The 15,749-nt window shown below is 32.3% G+C and overlaps 1 protein-coding gene across 2 annotated transcripts; it reads left to right on the top strand.

Annotated features, from left to right (window-relative positions):
* Positions 1-932: 932 nt before the first annotated feature.
* LOC108567449 (aminopeptidase N-like) lies at positions 933-15,551 on the top strand. 2 transcript variants are annotated; one of them, XM_017927937.1, is made up of 14 exons: positions 933-1,201; positions 11,641-11,926; positions 11,989-12,327; positions 12,378-12,533; positions 12,593-13,082; positions 13,145-13,301; positions 13,355-13,620; positions 13,682-13,865; positions 13,916-14,187; positions 14,247-14,431; positions 14,487-14,654; positions 14,711-14,854; positions 14,916-14,997; positions 15,057-15,551. In XM_017927937.1, the coding sequence occupies exons 1-14, from the start codon at positions 1,189-1,191 to the stop codon at positions 15,210-15,212; spliced, it is 2,898 nt and encodes a 965-aa protein (XP_017783426.1). In that variant the 5' UTR covers positions 933-1,188; the 3' UTR covers positions 15,213-15,551. The 2 variants fall into 2 exon arrangements, with proteins under 2 accessions (XP_017783426.1, XP_017783425.1); XM_017927936.1 differs by lacking the exon at positions 933-1,201 and adding an exon at positions 5,719-5,881.
* The last annotated feature ends 198 nt before the right edge of the window (positions 15,552-15,749 follow it).

Raw genomic sequence — 15,749 nt, 5'->3', positions numbered from 1 at the left:
TAACTCCAGAATTGAATAACTTGAAAGTCTAATCAGTTCCTGGAAAGAATTATTATTGAAGATCGAAGTTTTATACGAACATAATCCGTTCAAAGACGAGTTTTACTACAAAGTTATCGATTTAAAAAGAGAATTAAGCTTCATATTACCACTAGCTTTAGCTCCGAAAAATAGCGTGTCGGTTCATCTAGATTGGAACGATGGTTTAAATTAAAATTATCTAATATCTTTCATAACCAAAACAATTTTAGATTGTTTTAACATATGTTGTTTATTTTTCTAAATTTGGTATGTATTGGATCTATCAATATTTCAATACTCAAATTAAAGAGAAAGTACTTCTTGATTGTTTACGAAATTCTAATAATAGTAATAATATTTATTGACCAGACTTCAATTATAACAACAAAAAAGTACATCCTATAAATCAAAACATAATAATAATATTAACAATAATGACAACCAAATAATAAAAATTCGGAACAAGAGAGAAGAAAAAAAATTTTAACATGAAAAATAATAAACCTAGGTCGATGTCTTTCCACCCGGGCGAGATTCTATTAAAGTTTAAATTATAAAATATTCATATTTATTTCAATTTCAGATTACTTTAACAGATGTTGTTTTATTTTCTAATCTCCATTTGCATTGCATCTATCAATAACTAAATATAGAAATTTATAGACGCATTTGAGTTGACTATAAGCGTTGTTCATCTAGGGTGGCATTCGGTCGTCCACCGACCCCATTTGACTCACGTAAACTTCGCTCCTTATGCCATATGTGCACATAGATGACATCAGTCTCAAGACCCCTTTCTTCCTTCCTTTAACCGCCTTCGTACATATACACACTCACACACTTATAAATGTGTGATTTCGCATCCAATGTCGTCGTTACGGAACGAAATGAAAAAGCGGCGTGTCGCAACGATACGAGTCAGTTCCCTTTACGACAAGCGCGAGTCCACCGTGTGGGCAAAACTTGTTTTTTTTTTGTAATTTCAAACTCTCAGATTCATTTTCTACTATCCAATTCATATCCAACCTTCGTGCGTTTAGTTTAAACTAAAAAATAATAGTTAAATGCTAAGTCGCGCCAACGCTCGAATATATCGTTCAAACATTCCAGTGCAGCAACAAATGAATCAGTTTTGTTTGTATATTTGAGTAAGCGAATCAGGGAATCATGGATTACAGCAGTGAGTATTGTTTTTTTTTGGTATTATTTTGATTGTTGATCCTGGTGGGCGTCGAGGATCGTATTCGCAATCTGGGAATTACACGAGATTCCTCGCACAAACAGCGTTATCGCGTTTTTATCCTTCCATCCTGATGCGAAAGGAAGGGCCTTAACGGCATCGTCCATTACTTTGATTGGAATTGGATCGTAACAGTGGCCTGCTGGAAATCTGCACTCAGGTCTAATTGAATGACGATGGATTATCAAAAAAAAAAGAATGAAAGAAAACTATAAATATAAACAAATTGGTGGAATAAAAACGAACTCTTAATGAGTCGTTCACATTATCAATTTTCGCACGCGCTCTGTATGCAAAGTGCACCGTGAACCAGTAAAAAGAATATTTATAGAAGCACATCAATTACAGCGATTACATCACGGCAAAACCAATATGGTTTAACAGTGAGGTAAATTATAATAGTCATATTTTTGGATGACCACAAGTTTCGAATCGGTTCTTTTTTTGCACGTAATTCGTTGCGACAGGCTGTGCATCTAAATGATAATTTTTTAGTTAACAATCGCCGACAGTTATGACTTTGCACTTAATTAAAAAAAATAACAGTGCATTGAAACTATTTTACAAGATGCGACTTATTCTATTGAGGATTTAATTGAAACTCGTGTTGTTTTTTTGAAATAAATTGAGAAACGTTTGTGCAATACATTTTGTTTTTGTTTTGCACTTATATACTAAAAATCGGGAAAGGCTAAAAATAGAAGAAATCTATGTATAGAAATGAGGCAATTCCGTGTAATTTGCATTGATTGCTAGCTATATCAGCACAAGGAAGTGAATACATTATGTTAACGTTTATTTACTTGATTTACCAAAATCTACTTCTTTCGTATTCCATATCAACATTTTTCAACCTTTTTTTTGTGCGACTCAACCTGCGTCGGAGTAAGGAAATATTGTGTTTGAGGCAGTGGCGGAACTTCAAATCTTTGTCTCCCCTGCAAAATATTCTTCGGGCCCTAAACTCGATAGCTAGGTCATAAGGCTTAAGTAAATTTGGAGTATTTAGACAAGTTTGATAGCACCTAGCAAATTTGTATTTGAGGCCCAACTTGACTTGAAGTAGAGAAAATCATAGAAACCTAAGCAACAGTTAAAATATTGATGACCGGGGTATAGAGTGTCGGTTCTTGGATAGCCACATTAAGAATGTCATGGGTCCCAGACACCAGTTAGTTTTAGCATATGAGGGCCCATTTTTATTTGCGCCCTCTATAGATCGGTTCGGCAGCATTATAGTTTCGTCACTAGTTTGAGGTTAATATATAATTTGCGCCACTGCCTCAATAGGACAAAATGTTTAATTTGTGCCGACTTTGTTTAATTGTTTATAATATAAAATTGTTGACGCTTTGACAGCTGTCATTTTGTGACACATTAGAAAAATTAATGCGATTCAATATTTTATTATACAATAGGAGGCGGAAAACATAAGGAAGTGAAGATGAATATTTTGTTGCAACTCAATATCAATGACATTATTTTATATAATAATTAGTTAATTCCGAATTAAATTATAGCCAAAGTACCTAGCAAATTTTTATTTGAGGGGGGCTTGATTTGAAGTAGAGAAAATTATAGAGACCTAAACAACACTTGAAAAATTGATGACAGGGGTGTCGATTCTCCGAGGGCCATATTAAGAAAGTCATGGGTCCTAGACACCAGTTAGTTATAGTATGTGAGGGCCCATTTTTTATTTGGGCCCTCTATAGATCGGTTCGGCAGCATTATAGTTCCGCCACTAGTTTGAGGGCAATATATAATTTGCGCCTCAAAAAATCAAACGGACAAAATATTTATTTATTTTTGGGCACCTTTCGCCCAAAAGACAAAACTTACACCATTACGACTGATGCGACTGATTAAAACATACGCTAGACCAAACATATGTGTTTGTAGTTCTACTGTGACCCAATTGTTTATAATATTAATTTTTTGGTGCTTTGGCACAAGGTGACAGCTGTCATTTGTGACACATTAAAAGAATTAACACTATTGAATATAGCCGAATTATATTATTGCCAAAACTTCAAAATTATATTTTTTTCGTGTATTTTTTTCTGTTATATCCTTTATATTTTTATATAATTATAATATATAAATAACTAACAAATAGAGAGATTGGTTCAACAGACTTAAAACATGTCGTTAAGAATAATTGGCGGGAAACATTACTACTTTCTATTTAAAGTGAACTCGATTCAGCAGTATAATGAACGTACAGATTAATTGATCTACCAGGTCTTGAACTTAGAATCTAATTTAAATTTTAATTGCTGACAATGTAGATCTAATAGCCTCCTCCAATGTTTACTAGTTGTACAGCTAAGATTTTTCAACGACGTGACCTTCGTTTTATTCTAATTTAAAACAGAATTGATACGGCAGACGCATTCCAATTGGTCGTGTGGGAAAATCGTTGATCTCTTCGAAAAACAAAAATTACATAAACCATACCAAAATTAGTCACATGTAAAATATTTCCGGTAGATCAATATTCTTAATTGCGTTTGAAGATATAAATTAACATTGAGATTCAAACAATTAATGTGTAAGCAAATATAGGTAACAATTATTACTACTGCTTGATGATGTTTTCATGGATTAACATACGTCATGATCTTCCAAAGAAACTGCGTCATTTGATTTTAACATAAATTATATTTTTCCATTTAATGAAATGTCAGTCACTAAACATATTAGCATTACATATTTAATACAGTTCAAAAAGATATTTATAAAAGATAAATGCATAGGCTGTCCCGAAAGATTTGAATTTGCCGCCATTTGTGCAGTAAAGTGTTGCCAACCCCAAAAGAAAAACAATTTGACAGCTGAGAGGTTAGGCTTAGTAAAAATCTTACTTTAATTTTGGGACAATCTTCATATCTTAAAGACATAAATATATATATAAGTAAATTGAAAATTATGTAATTATTGCGTATTATTTATTTATATAAACTCAGCATTTAATGAAATAAAAGTAATACAAAAAAAAACCTCGTATAGTGCTATTCCGTCAATATCCCACACTGTTAGGAACCGGACAATAAAACCGCATAAAAATGAACAGAAGAAAAGAAAAAAGGAAAACTATTTTTTATATATACAAATTATTTTTTTAATTTATTTGTCAATTAAAATTTACTTTGTTTTCTGTATATAAAACTAATTTTTTGTATATTTTCATTATGAACATAAAGCAAACATACATTTTTTTCTCATTGATGTTAGTAACGTTATAAATTTTGTATAATTTGTATGATCATCTCGTTTTCTTTAATGGACTTGCAAAACCAGTTCTGATGAATGTTGTCCCATAAATGAATGCTCTTAAAATAATGATTTAATTTCCGCTGTTTGTGTTTCTTATGAATATAAATCAGTTTGATCATCGTTAATCATCAAATGGTTATATAAAAGTTATTGCATTTGATTTAATAAAATTTCTCTTTAAACTATTATAATCTAAACTTATATAATGATGGTCTCATATATTTAGATTTTGACAAAAAAAAAACCTTATTTTCATAATAAAATATAATTGGAAACCTTTAAAGTTAATTTATTAATGTATTTAGTTTCATAGAATACTTAATTTTAAAATTAAAAATGTAAACATTTAAACGAATTAAAATAGTAAACACGACAAATTCAAAATAGAAACAGTTAAGGAAACTAAAGAAACAATACGAAAATAGACTTGACTGAGATACATATGCTTGACAACATCTAAACTTACCAAATTAAATACTAGTACAAACGAACATTATTATTTGTGCCAGAAATTTCTTAAACTGTTTTACATTTATTTTTTTGTTTTATTTTTTCAACAAGTTTAGTATAAAAGTATTGTGATTTATTTAATCACATATTGTAAAATGCAGTCTTGTTGGATGAATTTGGAGTATGGAAGGCGGCATTAAATTTAGACAGCTAAAATAATCAATGACTAAACGGTCCTATATTTATAAGTATGTGGCGCGGTGTTTCTGCACAATTAAGCGATGAATACAAATTGATGATTTCGCTTAATAAAATTTGCGCCGAATTAATACTAATTGCCATTGAAACGGTTGCATCATTCAGGCTTTCAAGCCGATATTCTTCATCCTGTCTTCGAACGCGCCAGGCCGATACATCAAAGACACGCCTGGCCCCAATAACATAAAAAAAATGAGAATTATCATTTTAATTACACCACGAACAAAGAATGTGACTGCAATAACTATTCGGACAGGCTTCATTCTTCCGTCTTCAATTAATTGAATGCATGTAGAAAATGTTGAAAAGAAAAAGCTGGTTGGTCTGCTTTATTTCTTGTGACTAATTTAGGGGAGAAAATTGTTATGTTTGCATTTGGAAAAATCTGTTCTCACTTCCGTAAATAATTTGTTTGTGTATGCGCTTACTCGGGACCGGCGTCGGGACGCCAGATTTCGACGCCCGGCTTCAGTAGAGCGGCTTCTGGCAGAATGCGGCCGATCCTCTTGTCACCAGCACGCGCGTTATGCGCCTAGTTATATACACATTTTTTGTCCAGAGTGGAGATGTGCTTTAGAGTTTTGTGCCAACTTTGAACATTAGTTACAATGACTGGAGGTTACTACGGCCAAGGTAATTTCACAATTACTCAATTTAATTTATCATTATAAAAAAAATGTATCCAAACTATATTTCCTAAACATTTGATTTACAAGTTTATACGTATTGATACAATGGAATTAGCTACTTCTACAGGAACATAAATCACATTTCAACTGACCATACTTATATTTAAATTTTTTTATTTTACATATTTTTTCTATTTATCGCCCACAATGTTTCCTATAAACTAATGTTGTGACTTGGAATGCGATGTCTTTGCCAAAAATAAACAATAAATTATAAAATTATATTCAATTAAATCGAATAAAACAATAATGTATTATATTAAATTTATTAGTTGAAATATATTAATTTCATTACTTTGTTATTGAAAAATATAAATCGTATAATGTATAAAATACAAAAATGTATATCTAATACAGGTATCTCCCGGCTTACGAACTAGTTCGGTTCCAAAGGGTTCTTCGTAAGTCGGGGTAATTTCAAAATATACTTATCTTAAATTCCGTATTGTTGACTACATAAATTTAAAAAAATAGATTAAAATAAACAAAATACTTACAAATAGATTTCAATGTAGACATCACAATTATTTAATAAAAAAAAATATAAATACATCTTCCAAAAATATTATATTTTGTTAAATAAATTATCAAATTTAGTTTGGACAGTTAATTTTATATCACTTGTAACAGTTTTTAGAATTGTGTTCGTAAGTCCGAGAGTTTGTAAGTCGGGGTATTAGTATTCAAGTATTTTGTGTTTATTTTTCGATTTTTGATTTTTTTTTCATAAGTTATTTTATCGAATTTTTGGCATATAATTAGCAAAATAAAGAAATATAAAACCCAAAAATTTATAAATTACATCGAACTAGTTTTAGATAATAAAATGAAAACATTTTATGATGTTATTTGCAATGAGGCAAATAATTCCCAAACTATTTATTTTTACTTATAATAAAATTGAATTTTATCGCAATTATTTATAGACGTTTAATTTTATAGTTACCAATAGATTATATGCATGAACAAATATACAATTTCCTCAAATAAATTTCATTATTTTATCATGCATATTTTTCACTTGACAATTAATTGTCACCAGTTCACTTCATTATGTCATGTGAGATAGATGGCTAGAAATTTTTTTTTTTTCAAGACTATCATTAAAAATGTATTAATTATGAATGTTATTTATTTACTTTGGGCTATCTACAATTTTTAATTACATTAGCTTACTAGTTTATGTAATCAAAAAATTATATGACTCCCTCGAGTACCGTAACTTTGGGTATGCAAAATAAGTATTAATTACGTTTCTGTAATTATTTCCTAGCTAATTAGGGCACAATTATAATACAAAACACTCAGTATTTACGTATGCTGGTATTATCTACAAACGCTAGTATTGTTAAAAAAAAAACAGAAATCATCGAATTAATGCTGGTAGAATTAATATAAAACATATCCCGTTTCAAAGGGGTTGTTCGTAAGTCGGGGGAATTTTAAAAATTTCCAAATATACTTATCTTACCACACTTTATCATGGTTTTTACTTTTATATATGTTAGTATAACTTCCAAAAATATTATACTTTGTTAAAGAAATTATCAATTTTAGCTTGGACAGTTAATTTTTTATATCTCCTTGTAACAAGTTAGAGCTTTTAGAATTGTTCGTAAGTCCGGGAATTCATAAGTCGGGAAATATCTGTATTGAATTATGTTCTGCCTTATTTAGTCAGTATTATTAGATTATATAATAACAATTTACAAAATAAGTTTTACAGTAATCTTTGACAAAAAAAAATGCAAATTCTTATTGAAAATTGCAAAATTTCAGAAAAAAAGAGGCTTTAAATATTTATGTAGTAAATTATAAATATAAGTATAAATATTGTTACAGTATGCGTTTAATTCTATGAAATCGTGTTAGTTATGTAATTAATATGACACTTTAGAAAACGTTGATTTGTATATCTATTTTTCTTACAAATATCCAACGCTCAGCAATTCCAGTTTTTTTTCTTGGTATTGAGTCTAGGAAAGATTACTTTCTGTTGGATCAAATCCAGCTGTACCTAATTTTAAAAAGTGCGACAAAAAATAAACACAGTGTACATTCAATGCAATTAACTTTGATAAAAGAAAGTTTTGGTATAAGTAACCCTATAGTAAAGATTTTTAGTATTCTGTCATTCGATTTAGAAAAAAATGCAGTTCTGAATAAGTTTGAATAAAATTGTTATTAAAAAATATGTTCTTTTGATAATAAAAATCTCATGTTACCGTTCAAATATTTGACTTTAATTATCATTTTTTTTATTTTGACTACTCTTGATATTATCAACATTATATAAATGCAACTTTTTTTTTAAATTTTATTTTCAGACAAGGTACTATATCGAATGTTCACTGTATGTATATATAACAAAAAATAAACGGTGTCATTTTCAGACGTGAAAAAATGATGTACATTTTATTTTCACTCGTTCCTTGCGGCCGACTTATTTGCGCTCGTACCAAGCAAGAGATGATGTAACGTTCCCCTATGCTACGTTTGACCCCGGTCGTTAAAATGTATTTATTTAAATCATTCGAACACGCCGAAACCGAACCAGAAGAATTTACAGCCGACTTCCTCCCAACGAAATCCTGGACGCGTTGACGGCCGATTTGTGGGATCGTCGAACGTATTTTATTAAGAAGAAGGAAGACGTTCCCGTTCCCTCTGTCTTTCACGTGTCGTTGGTGATAAGTCCAAAGTTTCGCACGAGCGAAAAACGTTCATCTGCATGATGCGATTATGCAGCAGCAGATTAACAACACGTCTCGAGTCGCTGCAACGCAAACAAACCGGAGTGTTGCAGACCGCCGATTCTATACTTTCTTTTGCCTCTTCTGCCAAGTTGAAACCTAGTAAAATAAACAGTTTTTACTAATGTGGAACACCGCACTTTCAAAAACCAAGTTTTGTATAATAAAAACGATTGTAAGCATATTACCAATAATTTACAGAATCTCGTTTGTCATTAAAATTGAATATATTCGTAATAATTAAGTTAAAAATTAGATTCACCACAATTTGCGTGAATCTTATGTGATAATAAACATTTTCTTCAAAAATATCCTAAATTTGGAATACGTCTTACGAAACTTATCGTCCGAAAAATATGGTAAGTCACATAAACAAGACTTTTTAGGATCAAAGTTTAGAATGTATTTGCGAAAATTTGTATTATTTCTATTAAAATTAAAAGTTTCATTTTACCAATATTTAATTTGTTTTATCTTCATTGATTATATCGACCAAAGTCTGTCTATTTCAGTATTATTTTTATATTATAAAATATTATATTTGTAAACATAAAACATAAATATTATTAATTTAAAAAAAAAAATTATGTTTGTATGATACAATAATTTCAAATTTCTGAAAACATTTGTTAATGTTTTTTTTGTTCTTCTAAAATTGATTCTTCGGGTATCCTTGTGCCACTTGGCAATTCAAAAGCATGTTAAGTATATTTCCAGAAAACGGTAAACATACTGGATTTAATGCGCTGCCGATAAACCTACTGCAATGTTAAACAAAATTGAAAAGAGATCAATGGAACATTCGAATGCGGTTACAATAACAGAAATTTGTATTAAAATATACAAAACTCGGAGCTTCAAAAATTATTCACCAACTTTTACAACGCTGAGATTATATATTATAGATTTAAATTAAAAAAAAAATGCTGAGTCTCGAGTCCCGTAAATTCCCGGGAATCCCTTAAACATTTGTCTCGTTCCCGGGAATCAAAAAAATGTCGAGACTGAGCAACCCTAGTCATAGTCAAGATTATTACCTTTTAGTACCATTGCTATAATCGCTGCTCAAGACGATTTTATCCATCGGTTCTTTGGCTTTAAATTTGATGCTAATTAATCTGTGTGTGGTGAATTTATATTCGATTAAGAATGGTAACAATTATTCTCGAAATTATCAAGTTTATGTTTTGTAGATTTCAAATGAAAAAATTAATTTTAATTAAATTAAAAAAGTGTTAATTAATAATTATGATGTAATTTGTGATATTTATTTAAAATTTAAAGATTTATTATTAAATCTAAATTTAATGTTAAACTATTGCTATATCTATTTATAAATGCATTTTACTTTAGTGATATGAATATTATTATTAAAATGAATGCGAATGTCAGACAATAAAATGTCACGCTGAAAGGTCACCAAATGTACGTGAATTTCGTGTGGACGCAAAAAGGCGTGAGTAACGTTAGATAATTTTATGCGCGACCTGCTGTAAGCAATAAACAGCAAAAGGAAGCGATACTTGTGTGCCGTCTCCGTCTCTTTCCAAGCAACACGCAGCATTGAACAGGAGAAGGAGATGGGAAGAGGCCGTCCGCGAATTGGATATTATGGGTGTACACCATAAAGCGAAAGCCTGCTATTTATAAACCGATGAACCGGATAAACCGTCCGATGCTTTCTATCCGAAGCCCTTAAACCAATATTTACAGGGTGGATACACTTAACTCTTCGTCACATCGTCGAAGCCCCAAATCAGATTGATCAATTAGGTGCGTCGAGTCGAAACGAAAATCACGCAACGTTTTCATTAATGGAACGCTCCTAATTCCATCGAATGCGTGTCGAGTCTTTCATTACATTAACCTGAGCAATTTCCGAGAACAGACTTTGCAATCGCAATAACAATTAGGAAAGGTTCTAAGGACAATTTCACGTTTGGCATTTTGCCGCATGAACGAAACACGTTAAAAAAGAAGGAAACAATTTGGAAGTTAATCAAATTTCATATTTCTAAGAATTTGCTAAACAAACATTTACATATGCTCCAAAACCTACTTAGCTTTGTCAATATTTGATCATCAATTTGTTTTAAAATACAGATTTTTTGAAAATTCATTTTGACAATTAACTAGTATATTATTAGTAAATTATTATTGCATGTTATTAATATTTCAACATGTTATAATTACTCAAATATCAATGTATAAATAGTATAGTTCATTGAACGATATTTATTTAGAACTATGATTGTAATTGAATTTATCAACATTGGTTACGAAACATCTATTGAATGAATTTATATTAATATGTACTGGGTAAAGCTTATTTAGACAGTACTGAGCGTCAAACAAGTATAAACAAATAGATTTTTATATTGTAAGCAAATTATTAACTCGATAAGTAATTGATGAATGCATTACATATAGGAAATTTAACATTAATAATTGATATCATCAAACTAAACCAATAAACATTCTTGCTATTATTAGCTATTGTTCTTTTTAAACAATAAGAAATGCATTCTTATTCCAACAATGTATGCAGTTAAATCATTGTACAACATCATGTAATAATTTGCGTGCTTAAATATTAAACTGTATTTTTCAATGTTCAATTTGTTGTCAATAACTGCGTATATTAATGCAGCTGAAACCTTTGTAATATTATATAAAAAATCAAAGTTTTTATAATAAAGATTTGAATTATTTTGATTTGTTAAAACACGTATGTTTCTGGTTGATTGTTGTAAACACGTTTGAGTGGATGTTACGAAACGCACGTCGTGTAAACTTCAAAGCAGCTCACGAGGATTGTATTTCATATTACTATTGAATGGAGTTTTTGGTGTTTACGAAACTAAGCAAAAATTTACGAGTTCGAGATATTTCGGTTCTTGGAAGTAAACAGAGCAGTTGATTCATGTTGTTTTTTTGTTTGATTTTGTAGGTGTCCCAACGTCCGTGGACTTGGAGAACAACTCCAACTCGAAGAAGTACACGATCAACGAGGGCGCACCGAAAGGGAAGTTGCTGATTTCGAAGGTGTGCTGCTGTTTGCTGGCGATGGGCGCTATAGTGCTAGCAGCCTTGGCCGCGTTAGCTGTTTACATGCTGCTTCCGGTCTGTGCAGAAACGACCCCGGAAGCGTTGACCACCCAACCAAAATCGATCCAGAAGGAGGCGGTCGTCGCGAACGCGCGACTTCCTCGAGCATTGGAACCCACACACTACAAGTAAATACATTTCAAATGAAAATCCGTTCAAAAGTGATTGAGTATTGGTTTGCGTGTTTCAGGATAAAATTGCTACCATTCTTAATCGAAAATAATTTCACCACGCACGGATTCATCAGCATCGAATTTAAAGCCAAAGAACCGACTGATAAGATCGTCTTGAATGTTAACGATATAGATATTGATCAAGACTCTTTGCGTGTTAAGATCGCTAAAGATGGGAGCTTCTTGCAGATCCTCGACCAGGCTTACAACAAGGAAGCTCAGCTGTACACGATCGTAATTAGCAAGAAGTTTAAGAAGGATAACGATTATCGGGTTGAAATGAACTTTGTTGCGAAGCTGAACGATCATATGCAAGGTTTTTACAGAAGCAGCTATTACAGCAATGGGACTAAAAGGTAATGATCTTGAATGTGGCTTTAGTTTATTTAAATTACTTATAATTTAGATGGATGGCGAGTACGCAATTCTCTCCAACCGATGCCCGAACGGCGTTCCCTTGCTTCGACGAGCCTTCGTTCAAAGCCATCTTTTCGATCACTATAGGAAGACCTGATAACATGACCACGTTATCAAATATGCCAAAGAAAGAATCCTTCCCAAGGTGAGCAACTTTTAAATTAACTAAAGCTATTACTAAATGAAAAATTGATTTTATTAAAGTACCGAAATGGAAGGTTACACGTGGGATGTGTACAAAGAAACGCCAAAAATGTCCACGTATTTGGTGGCATTCATTGTTAGCGATCTTCAAGCTTTCGAATTTAACTCCTCGAGAATCGTCTTTACGATTTGGACTAGGAAAGAGGCTATAACTCAGGGATTGTACGCCTCGACGATTGTGCCGTCGGTATTTAACCATTTCGAAACCTATTTCAATCTGAAATATCCCATTCCCAAAGTAGATCTGGTGGCGGTCCCAGATTTCGGTTTTAACGCGATGGAAAATTGGGGTTTGATCACTTTCAGGGAGACAGCTTTGCTGCTCGATCCAACGATATCCACGATCGACGATAAAAGGAATATAGCTTTGGTAGTTGCACACGAGATTGCCCATCAATGGTTCGGTAATCTTGCAACTCCCAAATGGTGGGACGACCTTTGGCTCAAAGAGGGTTTTGCAACGTACTTTGAGTACGTGGCTGTCGATAAAGTAAGTAAATCATTCAACGCAATTAATAATAAGATAAATATTTTTTTTTAATGATTCATTAGGTCGAACCCAGTTGGAACATTACAAACGAATTTACTTTTTCCGAAATGTCGGCGGCCTTCGAAATTGACTCGCTGGCATCCGCAAGACCATTATCAGTCAAAATAGAGAGTACCAATCAAATCAGACAAGCCTTCAACAAAATTTCTTATTCCAAAGGTAAACTATCTACTGGCTTCTTGAATTGTAGATTATTTAATAGTATTCTCTAGGCGCTTCCATTATAAGAATGATACAAAGCATTTTGGGCGAGGAGATTTTCAAAACCGGTCTGATCCATTTCCTCAACAACCACCTTTACGCGAACGGTGATCACAACGATTTGTGGAAAGCTTTGACGGAGAAGGCCCAAGCCGGTGGAGTTTTGGAACCCAACGTTACGGTCAAAGATATCATGGATCCATGGACTATCCAAGCCGGTTATCCCGTGGTCACGGCTATTGCAGATTACGAAGCCAAAAGCATCAATCTGTCACAAGTAAATGAATATTTTTAATGCGTTTAAAATAACTGTTTCATTTATTTTGCAATTCGTTCAGAAACGTTATTTGAAGTCTGGAGAAACCGATCAGGATTCTCTCTGGTGGATACCCATTTCATATACAACCGCGGCTGACTCCAAATTCGATGATGTGAGACCGCAAGCATGGTTGCGAAATGAAAATGAAACTACAATCGAGTTGAACACCAAAGGATGGTATTTGCTAAATTTAAAACATTCAGGTAATTTATTAGAAAAATGTCAATTGTTATTTGCTAACAGTTTTATTTAGGATATTTCATTGTTAATTACGATGAGACCAATTGGAAGAGACTGGATGAAAACCTAATAGATTTACCAAACGATGTTAGGGCACAACTTTTGAGCAATGCCTTGGATCTGTCCAGGGCTAACTTATTGGATTACGATATTCCATTTAGATTGTTGGTGACTTTGAACAGACTCGGATGGAGTAAACAATTGCTGACTCTGACCATAGCTTTAGAAAAAATGGACTTTTTGCATAACATGTTGATCTCTACGCCAGCATTCAACAAGTTCGATGTACGTGATATTAACCATTCATTAAACGACTCGATGTTGAAAATTCGCCTGCTTTTCAGAGATTTATATTGACGCTCTTCTCGAATGTCTTCGATCACACAAGCTTTAACGAGGAACGTAACGATTCTTACGCGGTTCAAAGGACCAGGAGGACTATTTTGGAATGGGCTTGCAAAAGGCCCGACTCGCGTTGCATGATTACTTCTAGACACTTGTACAGGGATTGGATGGTCAATGGAAAACCGTAAGTTGATTAAATTTATTACATTTAAATATTACAAATAGATAAATCTAACTAGGATCGCGCCGAATCTGAAGAAATTAGTATACTGCACATCGATTCGTGAAGGTGGAGAAGCTGAATGGGAATTCGCCTACAGACAATACTTGAACACTACCTTGGCTTCGGAGAAGAATACGATTCTTGACGCTCTAGGTTGTTCGTCCAAACCTTGGTTACTAGCTAGGTACTTCAATTGTTTTAAGTAAAAGATTTTGTGATTTTTAATGATTTTTTTTTTAGATATTTGGATTACATGATGCAAAAAGAGTCGGGGATTCGTAAGCAGGATGGTGAGCGTGTTTTCAGAGCTGTGGCCAACAATATCGTCGGTCATCAGTTAGCTTTCGATTACTTAAGATTTAGCTGGAAATCGATTAACAAATAGTGAGTACAATGTTATTCATATTATTTGTGTTTCATGATGATGAGTGATTGTTAATTATAGCTATGGAGTCGGCTTCAACATTATCAGTAAGATGGTCGATGCATTAACGATGTACATGAATACGCCATATCAATTAGCACAGGTAAGCTAAAACATGTAAATTTTATGCTCGATTGGCTACGGACGTTGTTTGCATTTCAGCTGGAGGCCTTCAAGAATGACAACGATCTGGGAACAGCCCAGCAGGCCGTTGAGAATGCCATCGAGATAGTCAGAGGCCATATGAGGTGGATGGACAAAAGTTACGGAAGTGTGGAAATGTGGTTTGCGCAACATTTACATAGGTACTCGTTTTAAATTCAGTAAAGTGCCACGCTTGTAGACGCGAAGAATTATGGAATTACAAGACTTAGCGATGGCTAAATAAATTAAATATTTATTACAATTATTATATATATATATATTTCACTTAGAGACATTGCAAAATATTGATTGAAAACGAAATCTATGTATTTTTTATTGATATTATCATAATTACCATAAAGACTTATTAATTCATTGTTACGTATTTATTAAGTGAAACCATTACACATTGTTTAGCTTAAATTGTGTATTCGTATTAACGCATATCTTTATGTAGACAGCACGTCAAAATGTCATTACTTTAATAAATCGAACACATATTTATTTTAAATACTTCTTTGTTTATATATTTATTATAAATTTTCTATATTATCCTATATTTCAGTATGTTCTAAAGACAGTTTTTATTTTCCATTTTGTTAAGAACAAAATCTAAACAAACAGTTTAAACTATAAGACAAATTAAAAACTGCAGTAGTTAAAGGTGTTACCTAAAAGTTAGAAAATTCCAAGTCTGTCTTATTCTACGGT

This window comes from Nicrophorus vespilloides, unplaced genomic scaffold (assembly GCF_001412225.1).
Source record: "Nicrophorus vespilloides isolate i.1.1-1 unplaced genomic scaffold, Nicve_v1.0, whole genome shotgun sequence".
Classification (NCBI taxonomy): domain Eukaryota; kingdom Metazoa; phylum Arthropoda; class Insecta; order Coleoptera; family Silphidae; genus Nicrophorus; species Nicrophorus vespilloides.
This window is presented reverse-complemented; position numbering and strand designations above follow the sequence as displayed.